A 15,505-nucleotide genomic window follows, 5' to 3' on the forward strand; every position below is an offset into this window, starting at 1 on the left:
GAGACTGTATATTAATGTTATAGACACTTTATTAATGTACTATAGAGACTGTATATTAATGTACTATAGAGACTGTATATTAATGTTACAGACATTTTATTAATGTACTATAGAGACTGTATATTAATGTTATAGACACTTTATTAATGTACTATAGAGACTGTATAGTAATGTTATAGACACTTTATTAATGTACTATAGAGACTGTATATTAATGTTATAGACACTTTATTAATGTACTATAGAGACTGTATAGTAATGTTATAGACACTTTATTAATGTACTATAGAGACTGTATATTAATGTTACAGACACTTTATTAATGTACTATAGAGACTGTATAGTAATGTTATAGACACTTTATTAATGTACTATAGAGACTGTATATTAATGTTATAGACACTTTATTAATGTACTATAGAGAGGACACCGTACTCCAGTGTGCTGCACGCTGGCTGAACTCTCCTCCTCCTCTGAGCCTATCAGTGTGTGAACTCGCAGGCAGGCCACGCCCCCTGCCACAGGAGAGAGACGTTTCCTTTAAATCATTAAACATGATCAGGATGGCAGCCTCAGGACTGTCAGCACCTACAACCAACTCCAACCCTCACGGACAGACCTTCAGGAGGACGGCGCAGTGTGTGCTGAGAGGAGTCTGACTTGTGGCGCACTTCTTATTTCCTCGACTGGCTCCGAGTCACTTCTGAAACATGTGTTTCTGCGTCCCCCGAGGATCCTCCGTCTCCGGACTCATTTATCGTCGGAACTTCATATCAGACCCAGTTTAAAACCACCCGGACTCGTCGTCTCTGGACTTTGAGACACTGGTCGGGAGTCGAGGAGGGGTCAGAAGCGCCGTTACTGAGACCAAAGCCCATGACAGGTGAGGGAGGCGTTGGCTGCCTTTATTATTGGAATTCCTGGGAAATTCGCCCCTGGGGGGCTTTAATGAAGCTTTGATGCCAAACCCGAGGTGTCAAGTACGATGACCTCCTCACAGCACACGGACTGCTGTCCCCCCAGACCATGGCGGGCTCTTCAAATCCTCTCCGGTCTTCTCCTCCTGTGGAGCAGAGAAACGCACGGACTCTCAGACTTCTCGAGTTAGTACCTTTATTTCTATACATATATATTTAACACTTGCAGGCCTGAGCCATCCAGTAATTCCCAGATCAGGTCAATTCTGATTAATAATAAAATAAATAATTAATTAAATAGCACTTAGCATATATAGCTTTTAGTTCTGGATTATTTTTTGCTTAGAGCAAACACACACATATATATATATATATATATATATATATATATAGAGAGAGAGAGAGAGAGAGAGAGAGAGAGAGAGAGGTTTACAGAGTACGGTATTCTCTACAGTACATTAATAAAGATGAGTTATTTACAGAATATACATTTATGTACTTTACCTATACTTAATATCCGGCTGTAAAATCCTAATACTTTTACCACGTGAGAAAAAACTTTACCCTTTTTTATTTATTTTACTATTTTATTTTATTTTTATTAAGTCTGTTTTGCTGTTCCTTTGTCCTTAATTTTTTTTAATAAAACTTTTTTTTTTACCTTTTTATTAAAAAAATACCCCTTTTTAATTTATTTTACTGTTTTATTTTATTTTTATTAAGTCTGTTTTGCTGTTCCTTTGTCCTTAATTGTCCTTTTTTAATAAAACTTTTTTTTTATTACCTTTTTATTAAAAATTAAAAGTTTAATGAAATTTAAGGAACAACGCCGAGCACCTGGGCTAGTTCCGCCCATGCTAACAGAAATCACACGAAGGTTAGTCGTGAGGCTCCTTGAGTTTTAGACCTTAGCTACAGTTTCTAACCCCTAAAATTGTTTTCAGGAACCTGTAAGTCTACCTTCATCATTCCTCCAGTAAAGTTACAGCACTTCTGGGTGTTGAGGATCTGTGTCCTCCTCTGTTCAGTTGAGTCTCGATCTGATGTGTTCAGTGAGTTTTTGTTAAAGTCTTACAGCTTTTTATTCTCTGTCAGATTATTTATTCAGGATCATCAACAGTCACTCGGCGCGCGCTCGCGACGGAGAGCGCGCGCTGCTCTCGTGCCCGCGCCACTCCACCATCGCCGTGCACGCGGCCTTCTATGGACAGAACGGGGCTCGCATCGGGCACGAGCTCACGGCCAGCTGCTCCGCGCGCACAGCCTTGCAGGTAGGCAGGCTGGTGTTCAAGCACAGAGTAGCGGTTCATTACAGTTTACACAGGATATAGCCCTGTAATAATGCGTTACAGATGAAGAGTTGTGTGGAGATTGGGCAGACTAGAGTTTAGTACTGAGTAGAGCTGATGAAAACAGAATACAACAGAGAAGACTAAAGAAGAGTGGAGCAGAGTGCAACAGAAAAGAGCAGGATACAGAAGACTACAGTGTAACAGAGCTGAGGAGAACAGAGCAGATGCAGCAGAGTAAAGTAGAGGACAGCAGAGCTGAGAAGAGTAGAATACAATAGATGATAACCCAGTAGCGCAGTGCAGAATAAAAGTAGACAGAGTAGACTAGAGTATAGCTGAACTGAATAGAATAGTGTAGAATACAAGAGAAGACTAGAGTATAGCTAAACTGAATAGAATATTGTATATTATTATTGTAGAGTACATTGTAGAGTAGACTAGAGTATAGCTGAACTGAATAGAATAGTGTAGAATACAAGAGAAGACTAGAGTTTAGTAGAACTAAGTATAGTAGAAATACTAAAGTAGACTAGAATATAGTAGAACTGAGTAGAGACAAATATAATAGAGTAGACTAGAGTATCTTAGAACTGAGTATAGTAGAATATAATGGAGTTGACTAGAGTATAATATAACTGAGTAGATAAGAATATAATAGAGTAGACTAGAGTGTAGTATAACTGAGTAAAGTAGAATATAATAGAGTAGACTAGAGTATAATATAACTGAGTAGATAAGAATATAATAGAGTAGACTAGAGTGTAGTATAACTGAGTAAAGTAGAATATAATAGAGTAGACTAGATTACAGTAGAACTGTGTAAAGTGGTGTAGAACTTAATAGAGTAGACTAGAGTATAATATAACTGAGTAGAGTAGAATATAATAGAATAGACTAGAGTGAAGTAGAACTGAGTATAGTAGAATATAATAGAGTAGATTAGAGTATAATATAACTGAGTAGATTAGTGTAAAACATAATAGAGTTGACTAGAGTATAATAGAACTGAGTAGAGAAGAATATAATAGAGTAGACTAGAGTAGAACTGAGTACACTCTAAGCAAAGAAATTCAATACAGTGCTAAAAGAATATGCAGCCTTTTTAGTGTTGTATGAAATCATTGTTAAGAAGGTTCTATACAGAACCATCTACAAAGGGTTCCCACCAATGCAAAATCTGAACAATCATCAGCATTCAAAGGGTTCTTTGAGTAGAGTAGAACTGAGTAGACTTCAGTAGAGTACAGTAGAACTGAAATACACAGATGTTGAGTATGTATTTTTGTCTGAAACCCTTTCACTTTCTCTCTTCATCAGAAGATGCTATCAGAATGCCAAGGCCATAGAAACTGTCAGGTCCTGGTTCATCATCATTTGTTTGGCCGAGACCCTTGCCCTGGAACGCCCAAACACCTTCACGTGACGTACAGCTGTAAGCCCAGTGAGTAGTCCGCTCCCGATGCTTTAGTCTTTGACCACAGGCTAAAATGTTTGCCCCTGACCTCCAGCTGTGCTCTCCTCCTCCCAGCGGAGCATAAGAACAGGACAGGATGTGAGGGAGGTCAGATGCTGCTTCACTGTAAGTATCCAAAAGTACTGAACATCTACTGGGCCATGTATGGACGGGAACTCGAGGAGAGAGATGCGTGTCTGGCAGAGGGAGAACAGCCACCTCCCTTTGGTGAGTATGTGAGTCAGTCTAAATGTCTTATCATTAGGTAATTCATTTCTGGAGCACATGGTCTTTATCAAGCAGAATCTTAATAGCATCATTTCAGTCTGTGATGAGGGGCTGGCACGGGACTACTTCTCAGACTGCAATACTGAAAACACACTTGAATAATTATTCATTTTTATATTCATCTGTGTTTGTTTTAACAGAGTGTTTGTTTCATGGGGCCGTAGACGCAGTAAGAAGCCTGTGTTATGGAAAGCAGCGGTGCCTGCTTGCTGTTGATGATGAGCATTTCAGAAATCCATGCCCCCCTGAGACAAAAAAGTACCTCACTGTCCTCTATTCTTGTGGTATGACTTTTTATGACTTTTTGTGAACTTTTATTATTATTACTGTACTATAAGTTATTATTTCACCTACTATATAGAGACACTTTGTAGGTTTGTAGGTTCACATGTGTCACTGCACCATTCGCCAGCCCCTATGTACACATCCATCCACATAAATGGAAAGGGACTATCTTAGGACCACAGATGAGCAGATATTATTTGGATGTTATATTATTTACAGCACGGTTACAATACACCCTGCATTATGATGTTTTTCCTCATCTAACACACCCACTTCTACACTTCACACCATTCTAAAATGCACAGGGCAGGTGGTACTCCATGGCCATGTTAAGAAAGTGGATGATGGCAAGTGGATGAGTAAAAGATTGCTCATCTAAAAAGATGATATAAGCTATGATCTATAACTGCACAGTTACATACATACAAGCTGTATCAATCATTTGTGACAGTACACAAGTACACAATACTATGCTAAAATGCTCCACCACCCAAGTAATATATGGTTTGTGTTGGTCCCTTTCCATAGATGGACATAAAAAATTGTGCTTTATCAAGTGGGCTACATTTAGGAAGTGTAAACCTACAAAGTGTGCATATATGGTGGGTGTGCCTGATGAACTGCCAGCTCGGTGTACTTTTTAACACAGGCTAACAAGGCTGGGTTTTTCAGATAGCATGTTAATATGAAGTGAATTCTTAACTGGCTAAGGCGACCAGTGTCTGGATTGTATCCTGATAAGATTTTAGCCACATGCACTTACACTGGGTAGTCAAATGTGTTGCCGGTTAGTCAGGCTGAAACACGAAATCGCTGTGTGGTATGGAATATGCAAATTACTGGAGTTTGGTTGTGGAATGGATGTGTTTACACTGCTATAACATGTGGCTCAAATGTGGCTCAGACCACCTCCTGAAGTGGTTTGAGTGATGGGGTTTGTATCTGGTTTAAATAGGTGTGTTTACACTTGCATTTTTTATGTGGCTTGGCCTGATACTCAAAATGTATGGAGTGACCCGGTGAAGCTTGGCCTTATCCAGATGTAAGTGACCAGATGTAACCTAGGCGTCTAGGGTGCTTTTGGACAACGAGGCCCTACACTGATGTAGCCTTCATCCACCATCCTCTCTTCCAGTGCTCCTAAATCTTTTATGTTCTTCAGTATGTTAATTGTTTCAGAGTGTGGGAAAGTTGCACAGACTCCCCTGCCACATTTTGGTTTGACGGCTTATCCATACATTTTCTTCCTGAAGTACAATGTCATGCCAAAAACTGAGTGGTGTTTGGGAATAGAAACGGAGAAAGTGCCTGGCATTTGGAGACTTTGTGACCTTCCTGTAGGACTTCCTGCAATTGGTTGGAATTCCAGGCCTTTGTTGCTGATTGGCATCGGGACTTTCACATGAAGAATAGGATTACTCATCAGTCTCTGTTTGAAGGAGCCCTGGAGATGCTATACTTCCCTGCCAGCTTGGTTCCTCGGACAGAACCATGGGAGTTTGTGCTGCACTGTTTGAACAGTGGCTGTTGCAATTAATTTGAGTGTAGTCTGTCTTTTCAGTCTTTTCAGCATTGTGTAATACTCCAGTGTTTTTGTTATACAATAATGAATATACAGTACGGTGCATATTCACATATTAATTACACATTTTCCCTATTTAGAGGCTAATTTTGCTCTGTTCTAATGTCAGTTCCACAGATTTTACTCAAAGAAGCTGACCCTGCCTTTTTCAAAACTACCTCAGCTCCCCATCAGACCACCAAAGCAGGTAATGATGCACAGATACATCATTTGGTGACCTCATACAGTACATCGTATTGCTGTGAAAGCCAGTACATGCAGATGTGGTTGGATGTTTACATACACTTTTATGCTACATAGACAATGACAAAGCCTATCGGTGGAAGGCTTTTTGGTCAGATTAGACAAAGATGGAGTTGTTGGTCACAATGTCCAGAGGAACACTATATGTCCAGCACTGAGCTGTGGAGCAGTGGAACTGTGTCCTCTGGAATAATGATGCTCCATTTAATGCTTTTAGGATGAGGTGGGGAGTTGGGGACGAAGTGGGGTGGTGATGACCTCGCTAATGCTCCAAAATCTAGTCGAAAGCTTTTCCATGACACCAGAGACAGTTACTCCAACAAAAGCAGGATAAACATATGTAAGAAACAAAACAATGAATGAGCTGGTGTCCCAATACTTTTGTCCATCTTGTGTATGTTTGGAAGAGGTGAGCCCTTCAACTTCCAACCCTCTGTACCATCTGCTAAGCATGGTAGTGGTAGCATCCTGCTCTAGGGCTGTTTTGCTGCCAGTGGAGCCGGGACACTGTGTGTCCAAAAGTTTGTAGACATTTGCTCCACCAGAGTTGCTTTTGAAACCAAGGGCATTAATAGGGAGGTTGTTTTCTCTTTGCTGCAGCCACAGCCTCTACTCCTCTGTGAAGGTGTTACACTGGATTTTGGAACAATCCTGTGAGGATTTGATAGCATTCAGCCATCAACAGGAGCAGTAGTGAGCTAAGGTTCTGATAACAGATGATTAGTTAGACTCATTCTTATCCCAAAGGTGTTGGTTGGAGCTTTAGCACTCTGGAGAAGTCAGTTCCACTGTTCCACAGCCCTGTGTGCTATTTTAGGTGTGCTGTATGTATATTTCCGAGCCCCCTTCCCTCTTTTTCTGCCCAAGAAAAAGAATAGTTCAATATTGCCATTACATATATCGTCCCTGTCCAATGAAAACCATGTATTTCCAAAATGACGACTTTTACAAGAGAATGTAAAAATGTTCTTAAGCTTGAATGGAAGTCAATGTACTAACTAAGAGTTTCTAAAAGCAATTTTAGAGCATTTCTATTATCCCATTCATCTAAAATTATATATTTTTTTGCTTTGTTATTCCTAGGGGACCTTCCACACCCCAGACTGCCAGAAAAGAATGGAATTCTTGTGAGCAACTCTCTTATGGCTTATGGCTACATTAAAGGTAGAGGCAGAACCTTTTCTTCTTTAAATATACAGTAAACAGCAGTCCAGTTTAAATCACAGCAACTTGTCTTAACACATTTGTGCCCAAATAAATTTATTTGTGCCTGTAAATTTATATCAGTGACCCGTTTCAGTGGATTCAGCTCATTTATACAGCTGTGTCCTTTCAATTAGGCTCAGAATTAGCTTGGTTATGTGTGCTTTTCCCTGGATAGCAGCATCGATTCTGGCAGGTAAGGATCACGACAGTCACTGTAGAGAGTTCCTATCCGTTTTAGACTGCTGTTACCTAAACTGGATGCAGGTAGTGTTCCCCTGTGCCTATTTCACTATTTTGTGTATCTTTTTAATCAACCAAACACAGATATTGATCTATACAGTCGTCATCTTGGAATGTGGGAGCGTCCGTGTTGTGTTCTGCTTGGATACGAAGCACAGAGTTAGTGCAAGAGTGGACGAAGCGAAGGAAGAGGCTCATGTAATCCTTATCTGATAGTATTGGTAGTGACAAGTTTTAGCTGTAATTAAAAAAAATGGCTGAGTAAGCCACTGTCCATATGACCTGAGGTTCGAATCCTGGCTCACGCTGCCTGCCAACAGCAGCCAGAACTTGAGAGAGCACAATTGGCCTTGCTCTCTCCAGGTGGGTGGATGGCTCTCTTTCTCTCTTTCCAAATCACTTCAGGGCTTCTAGTAGCCGATGCATCAGAGCTGGGTACCTGGCGCGGTCTTCTGAGCATGTTGGTTGCCAGATGATGTTGCGTCAGCAGCAGTTTGAAAAGAGGCGGTGACTGGTTGCGCATGTGTTGGAGGAGGCATGTTTCAGTCCTCACCTTCTGTGTCAGGAGCATTACATGTGATAGGAGGAGGGTACTAATGAGTGGGTTGTGTGATTGGCTAAAATTAAATCTGCTGCATGACTTGTGTCAGTCAGGTGTAATAACTTACACGTCACAGGGCGGGTTTCTGTACAGTAACAGAGAAAAGAACCTACCGTTAAATCTCACAGGATAAAGTTTGGAGCTTATCATTCTTTAAAATATTAATGAATGGAAGTTCTGATTTGCAGAACATGCAGAGATGGCTGGCCTGCTCTTCGTCTCCAGTGTATGTCTGGGCCTGCTTGTTGTTCTCCTGGCCATCTCTACGAGGGTAACCTGTACCAGGAACCTTGACAGGACAAGTTGTCTCATCACGAAAGCCCCTGAAAAATTAAAAAGTGAAGAAGATGATGAGGACGATGACGACAGTGATGACGACGAGGTATCTGAACCATTGATGGACAGTTCTATGATGTCAGAGGTGGGAAGGAAAGTGTATTGTTGGGAAGAGATGACGTATACCACTGAAGCAGCGGAGCTGATGGAGAGGCTGGAACGTCGGGAGATGGTCATCGAGGAGATCAGGATGAATGCATACCTCAATGGTACTTCCTGTACCCTTCACTGACTTACAAACACACGCACATTAATTCGACAGGTTAGCTGCCTGTGTGTAGTTGGAATAAGGGAATACATCTAAATATACAGCTGTACAGAAATGTTTGGGCACCCCTGTCTACAATTGCATTATTGAGTTCATTTTTATTTAAGTGAAAACAGTCATGTTTGTGCAAGCAATTCTGCACAGGAGAATGGTGCGCACCAATCCTCCTGTGTCAACTAAATCTTCCTGCATGTCCATCACTATTACATAGGGGATTCGCTTTTCTTTTTGGTGGCCAGCATATGAGCCTTAATCACCAGTCACCATAAACTTTTATTTATTAATGAAATTTGGGAACAAAGAATTTATTATATTTTTTTACAGCTTTTTCTGCTTGGTAGGCATCAGTTAGCTTCATAATCAGATCCTCAGCCAGGAGACTCAGAAGAGCCAGGCTTATTACACAAGGTAATTACAGCTGAACGGTTTCTAATGAGAATGCCTGAGCTCCTGACTTAACCATTTCTAACATGTCCATTAAGGCTTAATGAGTTAATGAAGTTCTGTTATAATGTTATATAACTGAATTGATTATATATACCAAACACAGATTTTGACCTATGCACCCTATAGTTGTCATCCTGGAATGTGGGAGTGTCAGTGTTGTGTCCTGCTAGGATATGAAGCACAGAGATAGTACAGTGGGCTAAAATGGATAGGAAGAGAATCATGTAATCCTTATCTGACAGTATTCATAGTGACAAAAAGGGGAAAAAAAGTGGCAGACTAAGCCACTGTCCATATGACCTGAGGTTCGAATCCTGGGTCACGCTGCCCACCATCATCAGCCAGAACCTGACAGAGCACAGTTGGCCTTGCTCTCGCCGGGTGGGTGGCTGGCTCTCTCTATCTCTCCCTACATCACATCAGGGTGCCTACTAGCTTATGCATCTGAGCTGGGTACCTGTATATATATATATGTTTTTTTTTTATAGAGATTAAATATTATTATTGCAAATCAACTATTATTTTTGAAATAAATAAATTATATAATTTGTCCAGGGGCACCCAGACATTGCATACATCTGTATAAACATATATAAAAAGTCATGCTGTCAAAGGATCTACAAAGTCAAATGAATCCTCAGGTTATGATCACTGTGTGGTCATTAGACATTTTTTTAGATTTTTTTTTTTAACTTATGTACCTGACATGTTAATATATTTCATTTATTCCATGTTAAATAAGTTATTTTATATTGAATAAAAAAATATATATTTCAATAAGTGTGAACAGGCAAGGGAGCTCTTTATTTCACACTTTTAAAGCTTTATTTATTTTTGATTTAGCCATAAAGGAGCTTAAACATGCACAGTCTCTCTCTGGTCTTCTCACAATGCCACACCTTCCCATCCCTGCAATGTTCCTTTGGCCTTGGGGGACTTAAATGTTCAACAATTCCACTCTCTGGATGAAGTGGAAGCCCTGGAGACTGTGCAGTAACATCCTGCCCGTAAACAGCATTGGGTTTCAGTGGAGAGAGTGCCAGCATCACAGACAAAGAGAGGAAAGGTGTTGCATCCTTTTTTCCGCACATACTGGGGGAAAAAAACAACTTCCGGGTCTTGTAATTATTACAGATTTCCTTTAAAGTCCACATTTAAATGACACATGAGTCTCCAACTCTATTTACAACCTTGAAAAAACTATTAGAAAAAGATTCACAGCATAAGAAGACGTCTGGTTTGTTCGTCCATCACGTGGGTGAGTAAGGCATCACAATCTGCTCACAGGTGGAGTAACCACAGCTTTGAGACATTAAAGATATTTGGGTCCATTTATTTTGGACCCCATCTGATATTGGTAAGTCCTTGAAATTGCCTCTTCAAAGCCTGCCTGTCTGACCACTCGGACTGCAAATAGGAATCGTCTTCTGCTTCATCCAGCTTCTGCACAGGAAAAAAAAGAAGAAGAATAAAACAGTCACCGATTTGAGCAAAAACACTGTGCAGTTGATGTCTTTATGAAAGGCTCTCAGTGCCTCACCTTGAGCTGCTCCTGCCTCCTGTAGTAGTGCAACATCATCTGTTTCTGCTCCTCCTCACTAACCACTGGCTCCCGTGCTGGTGCCCCCTGACCTCTCTAAAAGAACAGCTGAGGTTCATTTTGAGGCCTTTTGGTCACTGATTTAAGCTTATAATTTACACAGCAGTAATAGCATACACGTAATCTGTAATGTACTGTATTATTCAGTGGCCACCAGAACAAAATGGCAATTGACTGAAAATACAGCTACTTTAGAGCACCAAGAAGAAAAAGGCTAACACTCACTTTCTGGAGCTTCACCACAATCTTGGTTTTCTCATTTTTTCCAATGTAATCCTGCAGCTTTTTGCCACGCTGCATCTCTTTAGATGCCCACCATAGCTGAGCCTCTTCCTCTGGGATCACCTGCAGAGAGGCCTATGAAGAATATATGGTGATAGAATCGACTTTGCAATTCATTTATTTATTAAGCTGTTACAACAATTCCACATGCAATGCAAATTTCCCTTCCTTCTTCCTAATAGGTGTATTTATTTTGTTATCCCCAAGTCACGACAGCCAGTTCTTTGCTAAATTGTGTTCAATCAATCAGTAGGAAGCGTCGGCCACATTTCTCCAAACAGTGTTCATGTCAGAAAGATAAACATGTTTGTTTTGGGAAATGATTAAAAAAAATAAGTTACTGTTCTGTTCCACTAATGACTGGAGAGGAAACACCCAGGGTCTGTTTAAAGGGAAATTCCACAGATAAAAAAAAACAAAAAAACAAAATCTGGACAAGTCAATCACTGTGATGTCATTCAGTCATTCACAGCGGCTTAATGCGAAATGGTTCATCGTAGAGAATAGTACTGTGTACTGACCCTAATTTCTTTATAGTGGTGGTGATAGGAAGCAAGGATTGTGATGTAAACAATGAGGAAAAAAAGCTATTTTATTTACTATACAACCCCCCCCCCCCCCCCCGGTTACGATTGACCTACTACGATTGACCTACTACAAAAAAAACCCACGATTGACCTACTACATGCGTCCTTTGAGTTTTAGCTATAAGTATTATTAATGATTGGAAAATAGTTCTAAATCTGGATTAAAAAATAAAAAAATAAAACAAAAATATATATATTTTTTACTTACAATATATATATTATTACTTATACAATATTTCTACCATCATATCATTTCTCTACAACAGAGCATTTCACACAGACCACTCTAAATGACTTTGTTTACATCTTACTGCAGGAATTGACAAGTAAAAATCTGTGGAATTGGCGTTTAACATTTAGTGTTAATGCCTGGTTAAGAACATAACGGATCCAGTAGTGCAGTAGAGAAAAGAGCAGTGAACATGTAAGGTTTACCAGAGTGTATTATCGACTGCAGCTCGGAAAAAGAAACAATGCCCGACACCTGATCAAATTTCACTAACAACTGAAAATCTAACATTAATCCAGGGGTTCTCATCCAAGCCCAGGCCTCTAATATGCTCAAATAGTTGCCAGAAACCTGAGTTCCAGAAAGGTCCTCCTGATTTTCCAGCTCCATCCTTATTGGATCATGTGGTGGAAGGCCCATTGGGTAAACTATCATGACCGCTCCCCGCAACTGGTCCAGAGCCTCTTTTACCGTCTCCATGGTAACAACCACATTTGCCTGCACTTGTTTCTTGAGAAGAAAGTAAAATAAAATAGGTTAATCAAAAATAGGCCCTGATGTACTCTGCATATGGTCACTAAAGCAAGCAACGGGACAGTCCAGGCTAGCTTCACACTACTTACTTTAGATATCAATGCTTTGGCTTCTTCCATAGTTGTCTTCAAAACAGTCTTCATTTTGTCATTGGGGGCTGAATAAGAGAAGAGTGGACTGCTGTAAATGCATTTAAAGCACAGTTAGCAGGTAAACCGCAGGTAGCGAGTGCAAAGTGCTCACCATGTCCGTTCCTACGTCCAATTTTGTCCTTTTTGAATTCCGAGCCGCCACTGGGGATACACTTCTCTTCCCATTCATCCTTCAGTTTCAGATCCGTGACCTGATCGTCTGTTAGGCCTTGCATGTTAGGGGGAAGTGTGATGCCATGATCGGCGAGCTCTGGGATTTCTGTGGAAGCACAGGTGGAATACTGATTAACGTTTGCAGAACCTTATACAGGGCGCTCTACAGCGCATTTGCACATTAGATTAGTACTACAGAAATATCATAGGTGGTTAAACATTATAGAAGCCTTATAGTTTTCTTATAGTATACATTTTGTCAGGGCCAGCAGGATGATTGACTTTTCTACTTGTCTGTAACTAGCAGATGATCACTCCATACATACTGTACATAAAGTTATGTGGAAAAATTCTGTATTTCTTGCTTTTATTTATATCATATTTAAAACACACATACATTATTTTCTCTACAGTGAAATGGTTCTTCGATTCTTGCCATGCTGACACCACTCACTTCAACAATCACGAGCAAATTAACTAATAAATATCTGAAGTTTAAATGAGACAGGCTCCTCCAAAATCATCTCCAACCATGTTCTAAACATCTGCAGCTGATAAGGCATTTGAAGGGGAGGAGGGGGTGGTGGTGGTGGTGGTGGTGGTGGTGGGGGGGGTGTCCTAACTTTTCCCCACAAGAAAACTGCATTTCTATTAATGACTTTAATTAGCTACAAAGGAGAGGAGAAATACCAGAGCAAATCCTGTCCACTTTCAGTCTGCCGTTGTAGATCTCCGTGACTTGTTGGACGAGCGTCTCAATGGAGACATCCACTGTGGTGCTGAAGAGAAACTGGCTCTCGTCTCCTTGTTTGACATGAAGCTGGACCATGGCTGCTCATACGATTATCCTGTGGAAGATCGAGTCAGAGGACATAACGTGGACTGTGCAATGAACTGAACCAGAGAAGTAAGATCACTAAAGACTAGCTAAAGCGGCCGTCTTGGTAGCTAGCTATAGCTAACTAGCTAATCCAGCCACTGGCCAAAGTTTGCCACCGTTGCCATGGCAGCTAGCTACTACCTGCTGTACTTACCCGGCTGCTAGAAGCCTCTATAGCCCTTGGCTAGCTAGCTAGCTTCGGAGAGAGAGCTGAATTCTGAAGTACTGATAAGGTTTATAAACAGACAGTAGGAAGATAAATAACAGGTCACTGGCTGAATATTAATTTTCCAGTTAAAGCTAGCAGACACGCAGCCCGAAAAGCCTCCGCACAGCTCACCCGCTTTGCTACCACTGTTTCCACAAGCCAGACTGACAACATCCGTGAAGCGCTAGCTAGCCGAGTTACGTCACAGCCGACCGCCGTATTGTATGGTATATGGGGGCAATCCCCCTTTTAGACAGCGGTCTGTAGTGCTGGGTGGACTTAAAAACTTTCAGAGTCACAATAAGTCCCTATTTTACGGTATTAGATCACGAAATAATGAAGATGATAAATATATCGTCGCAATAAAACAAAAACAAAAGTCTCCAAAATGTTTAATGTAGCTATTTTTTAATTTAGTAATTTAAGTCAGTTTTTAAATATTTTTTTCAAGTCAATTTGTGTATTTAACATTTTTATTTGGCACTGTGTAAACAACTGACAGCTTTCAGTACTGGCTAAAACTTTGGCCTGTTTACTGCTCTTAAACACCGTGACACTAAACTGAACTTTACACAGTACTGTAAACGCTAACGAGTCACAAAAAAGTCACAGAAACACGGCTAAGAGTCTTTCAGGTCCTGTTTAAGGGATTTCTGCTCACTTTTATTTGCAAAATCATAGTGCTGTGATGTTCTTGGGCAGATTTTCCACAGCTTCTCCAAGTCAAGGCACTGAGGGCCATGGCAATACCTTCAGGTTGTGCTTCTTGAGGTACTACATTGTGGATTTTGAGGGGTGTTTAAGGAACAAACTTTTCATTTTCAGCTTTGTTTAATTGATTGTTTATTTATTTATTTATGCTTCCAAAATGTACTGGTATTTAACTGAATCTAAGCTTCCTGCTACTAACCAGGCTTGTTTTTTGTGTGAGGACACATGCATGCTTATTCTCTGATAGCTTCCATAAAGGTCATATTTGTGGAGGTGTCGCTGCACAGTAGAACGGTGCACCACCACTCCAGAGTCTGCTTAATCTTCATTGTCCTTATCAGGGCAGGGGGAAAAAAAAGACACACAATACATGTCCATTTACATTTATTATTGCATACGTACAACATCAATTACTCCATACATTTGTGCATTTTTGATATGCACTTAAATCACAGATTGAATACTAAGTACTGATTTGCAGTCGTGGTTTGTTTGTATACATAGATTACGGTAAACACCACAGGGTTCTCTTTACTACTGAGCTAAAGCTACAAAGGAACGTCAACCTCACAAAAAGGAGTTATTAGTTTCCTATAAAACGTTTGCATGACTTAAGCACTGGCTAGTAACTTAGACTGCATGTTGCCATTGTTAGCGGAATACACCTTAACAGTACATGTAATGCTTTTATTTTTCCAGTGGTTACGTTATCTCCAATGGTGGAAGGGAAAACCAAAAAAAAATATGACCCATTCATTCCCTCCTTTTTTAGAGACATTTTTTATCATTCGGACTGAGCAGCTTCAGTAATATTCATTTACCTCCATCCCCCCACCCCCCCATTGCATAAAATACATAAAACGGCTGGCTGGCATTCGTAGACCCTGATACCTTGGAATGGATGTTAACAAGTTGCTGTGTTGATAATTTCATGCTGCATCTTAAAATAAAATTCGACCCAGACTTCTACTCCACACTTTAACTTTAACTGGCCTGTGTCTGCATTTGAGA

At 40.4% G+C, this 15,505-nt stretch overlaps 2 protein-coding genes across 4 annotated transcripts; one reads left to right on the forward strand and one right to left on the reverse strand.

The window, feature by feature from the left end:
- The first annotated feature begins 547 nt into the window (after positions 1–547).
- On the forward strand, positions 548–9,938 carry eva1c (eva-1 homolog C (C. elegans)). Of its 2 annotated transcripts, none has more exons than XM_072658459.1 (8): positions 548–1,103; positions 2,013–2,188; positions 3,527–3,650; positions 3,738–3,890; positions 4,091–4,234; positions 5,927–6,004; positions 7,144–7,224; positions 8,296–9,938. In XM_072658459.1, exons 1-8 carry the CDS (start codon positions 986–988, stop codon positions 8,673–8,675), a joined length of 1,254 nt encoding a protein of 417 aa, XP_072514560.1. In that variant the 5' UTR covers positions 548–985; the 3' UTR covers positions 8,676–9,938. The 2 variants fall into 2 exon arrangements, with proteins under 2 accessions (XP_072514560.1, XP_072514561.1); XM_072658460.1 differs by having other exon boundaries at positions 4,115–4,234.
- Positions 9,939–9,960: 22 nt separating this feature from the next.
- On the reverse strand, positions 9,961–13,960 carry cfap298 (cilia and flagella associated protein 298). 2 transcript variants are annotated; one of them, XM_072658462.1, is made up of 8 exons: positions 13,916–13,960; positions 13,386–13,543; positions 12,634–12,801; positions 12,480–12,547; positions 12,208–12,366; positions 10,984–11,115; positions 10,699–10,794; positions 9,961–10,601 (listed from the first exon to the last, which is right to left on the reverse strand). In XM_072658462.1, the coding sequence occupies exons 2-8, from the start codon at positions 13,522–13,524 to the stop codon at positions 10,491–10,493; spliced, it is 873 nt and encodes a 290-aa protein (XP_072514563.1). In that variant the 5' UTR covers positions 13,525–13,543; positions 13,916–13,960; the 3' UTR covers positions 9,961–10,490. The 2 variants fall into 2 exon arrangements, with proteins under 2 accessions (XP_072514563.1, XP_072514562.1); XM_072658461.1 differs by having other exon boundaries at positions 13,730–13,946.
- Positions 13,961–15,505: the final 1,545 nt, after the last annotated feature.

The sequence above is a fragment of the Salminus brasiliensis genome, chromosome 16 (assembly GCF_030463535.1).
Source record: "Salminus brasiliensis chromosome 16, fSalBra1.hap2, whole genome shotgun sequence".
In the NCBI taxonomy this organism is placed as follows: domain Eukaryota; kingdom Metazoa; phylum Chordata; class Actinopteri; order Characiformes; family Bryconidae; genus Salminus; species Salminus brasiliensis.

What these genes read in the sequence shown, in the direction of transcription:
- eva1c (XM_072658459.1), top strand. Translation starts at nt 986, where the DNA reads ATGACCTCCTCACAGCACACGGACTGCTGTCCCCCCAGACCATGGCGG. An exon ending in CCGCGCGCACAGCCTTGCAG is followed by an intron (nt 2,189 to 3,526) that starts GTAGGCAGGCTG and finishes TCTCTTCATCAG; the next exon opens with AAGATGCTATCAGAATGCCA. An exon ending in GACGTACAGCTGTAAGCCCA is followed by an intron (nt 3,651 to 3,737) that starts GTGAGTAGTCCG and finishes TCCTCCTCCCAG; the next exon opens with CGGAGCATAAGAACAGGACA.
- cfap298 (XM_072658462.1), bottom strand. Translation starts at nt 13,524, where the DNA reads ATGGTCCAGCTTCATGTCAAACAAGGAGACGAGAGCCAGTTTCTCTTC. An exon ending in AGTGGACAGGATTTGCTCTG is followed by an intron (nt 12,802 to 13,385) that starts GTATTTCTCCTC and finishes GTGCTTCCACAG; the next exon opens with AAATCCCAGAGCTCGCCGAT. An exon ending in CCAAAGCATTGATATCTAAA is followed by an intron (nt 12,367 to 12,479) that starts GTAAGTAGTGTG and finishes TTTCTTCTCAAG; the next exon opens with AAACAAGTGCAGGCAAATGT.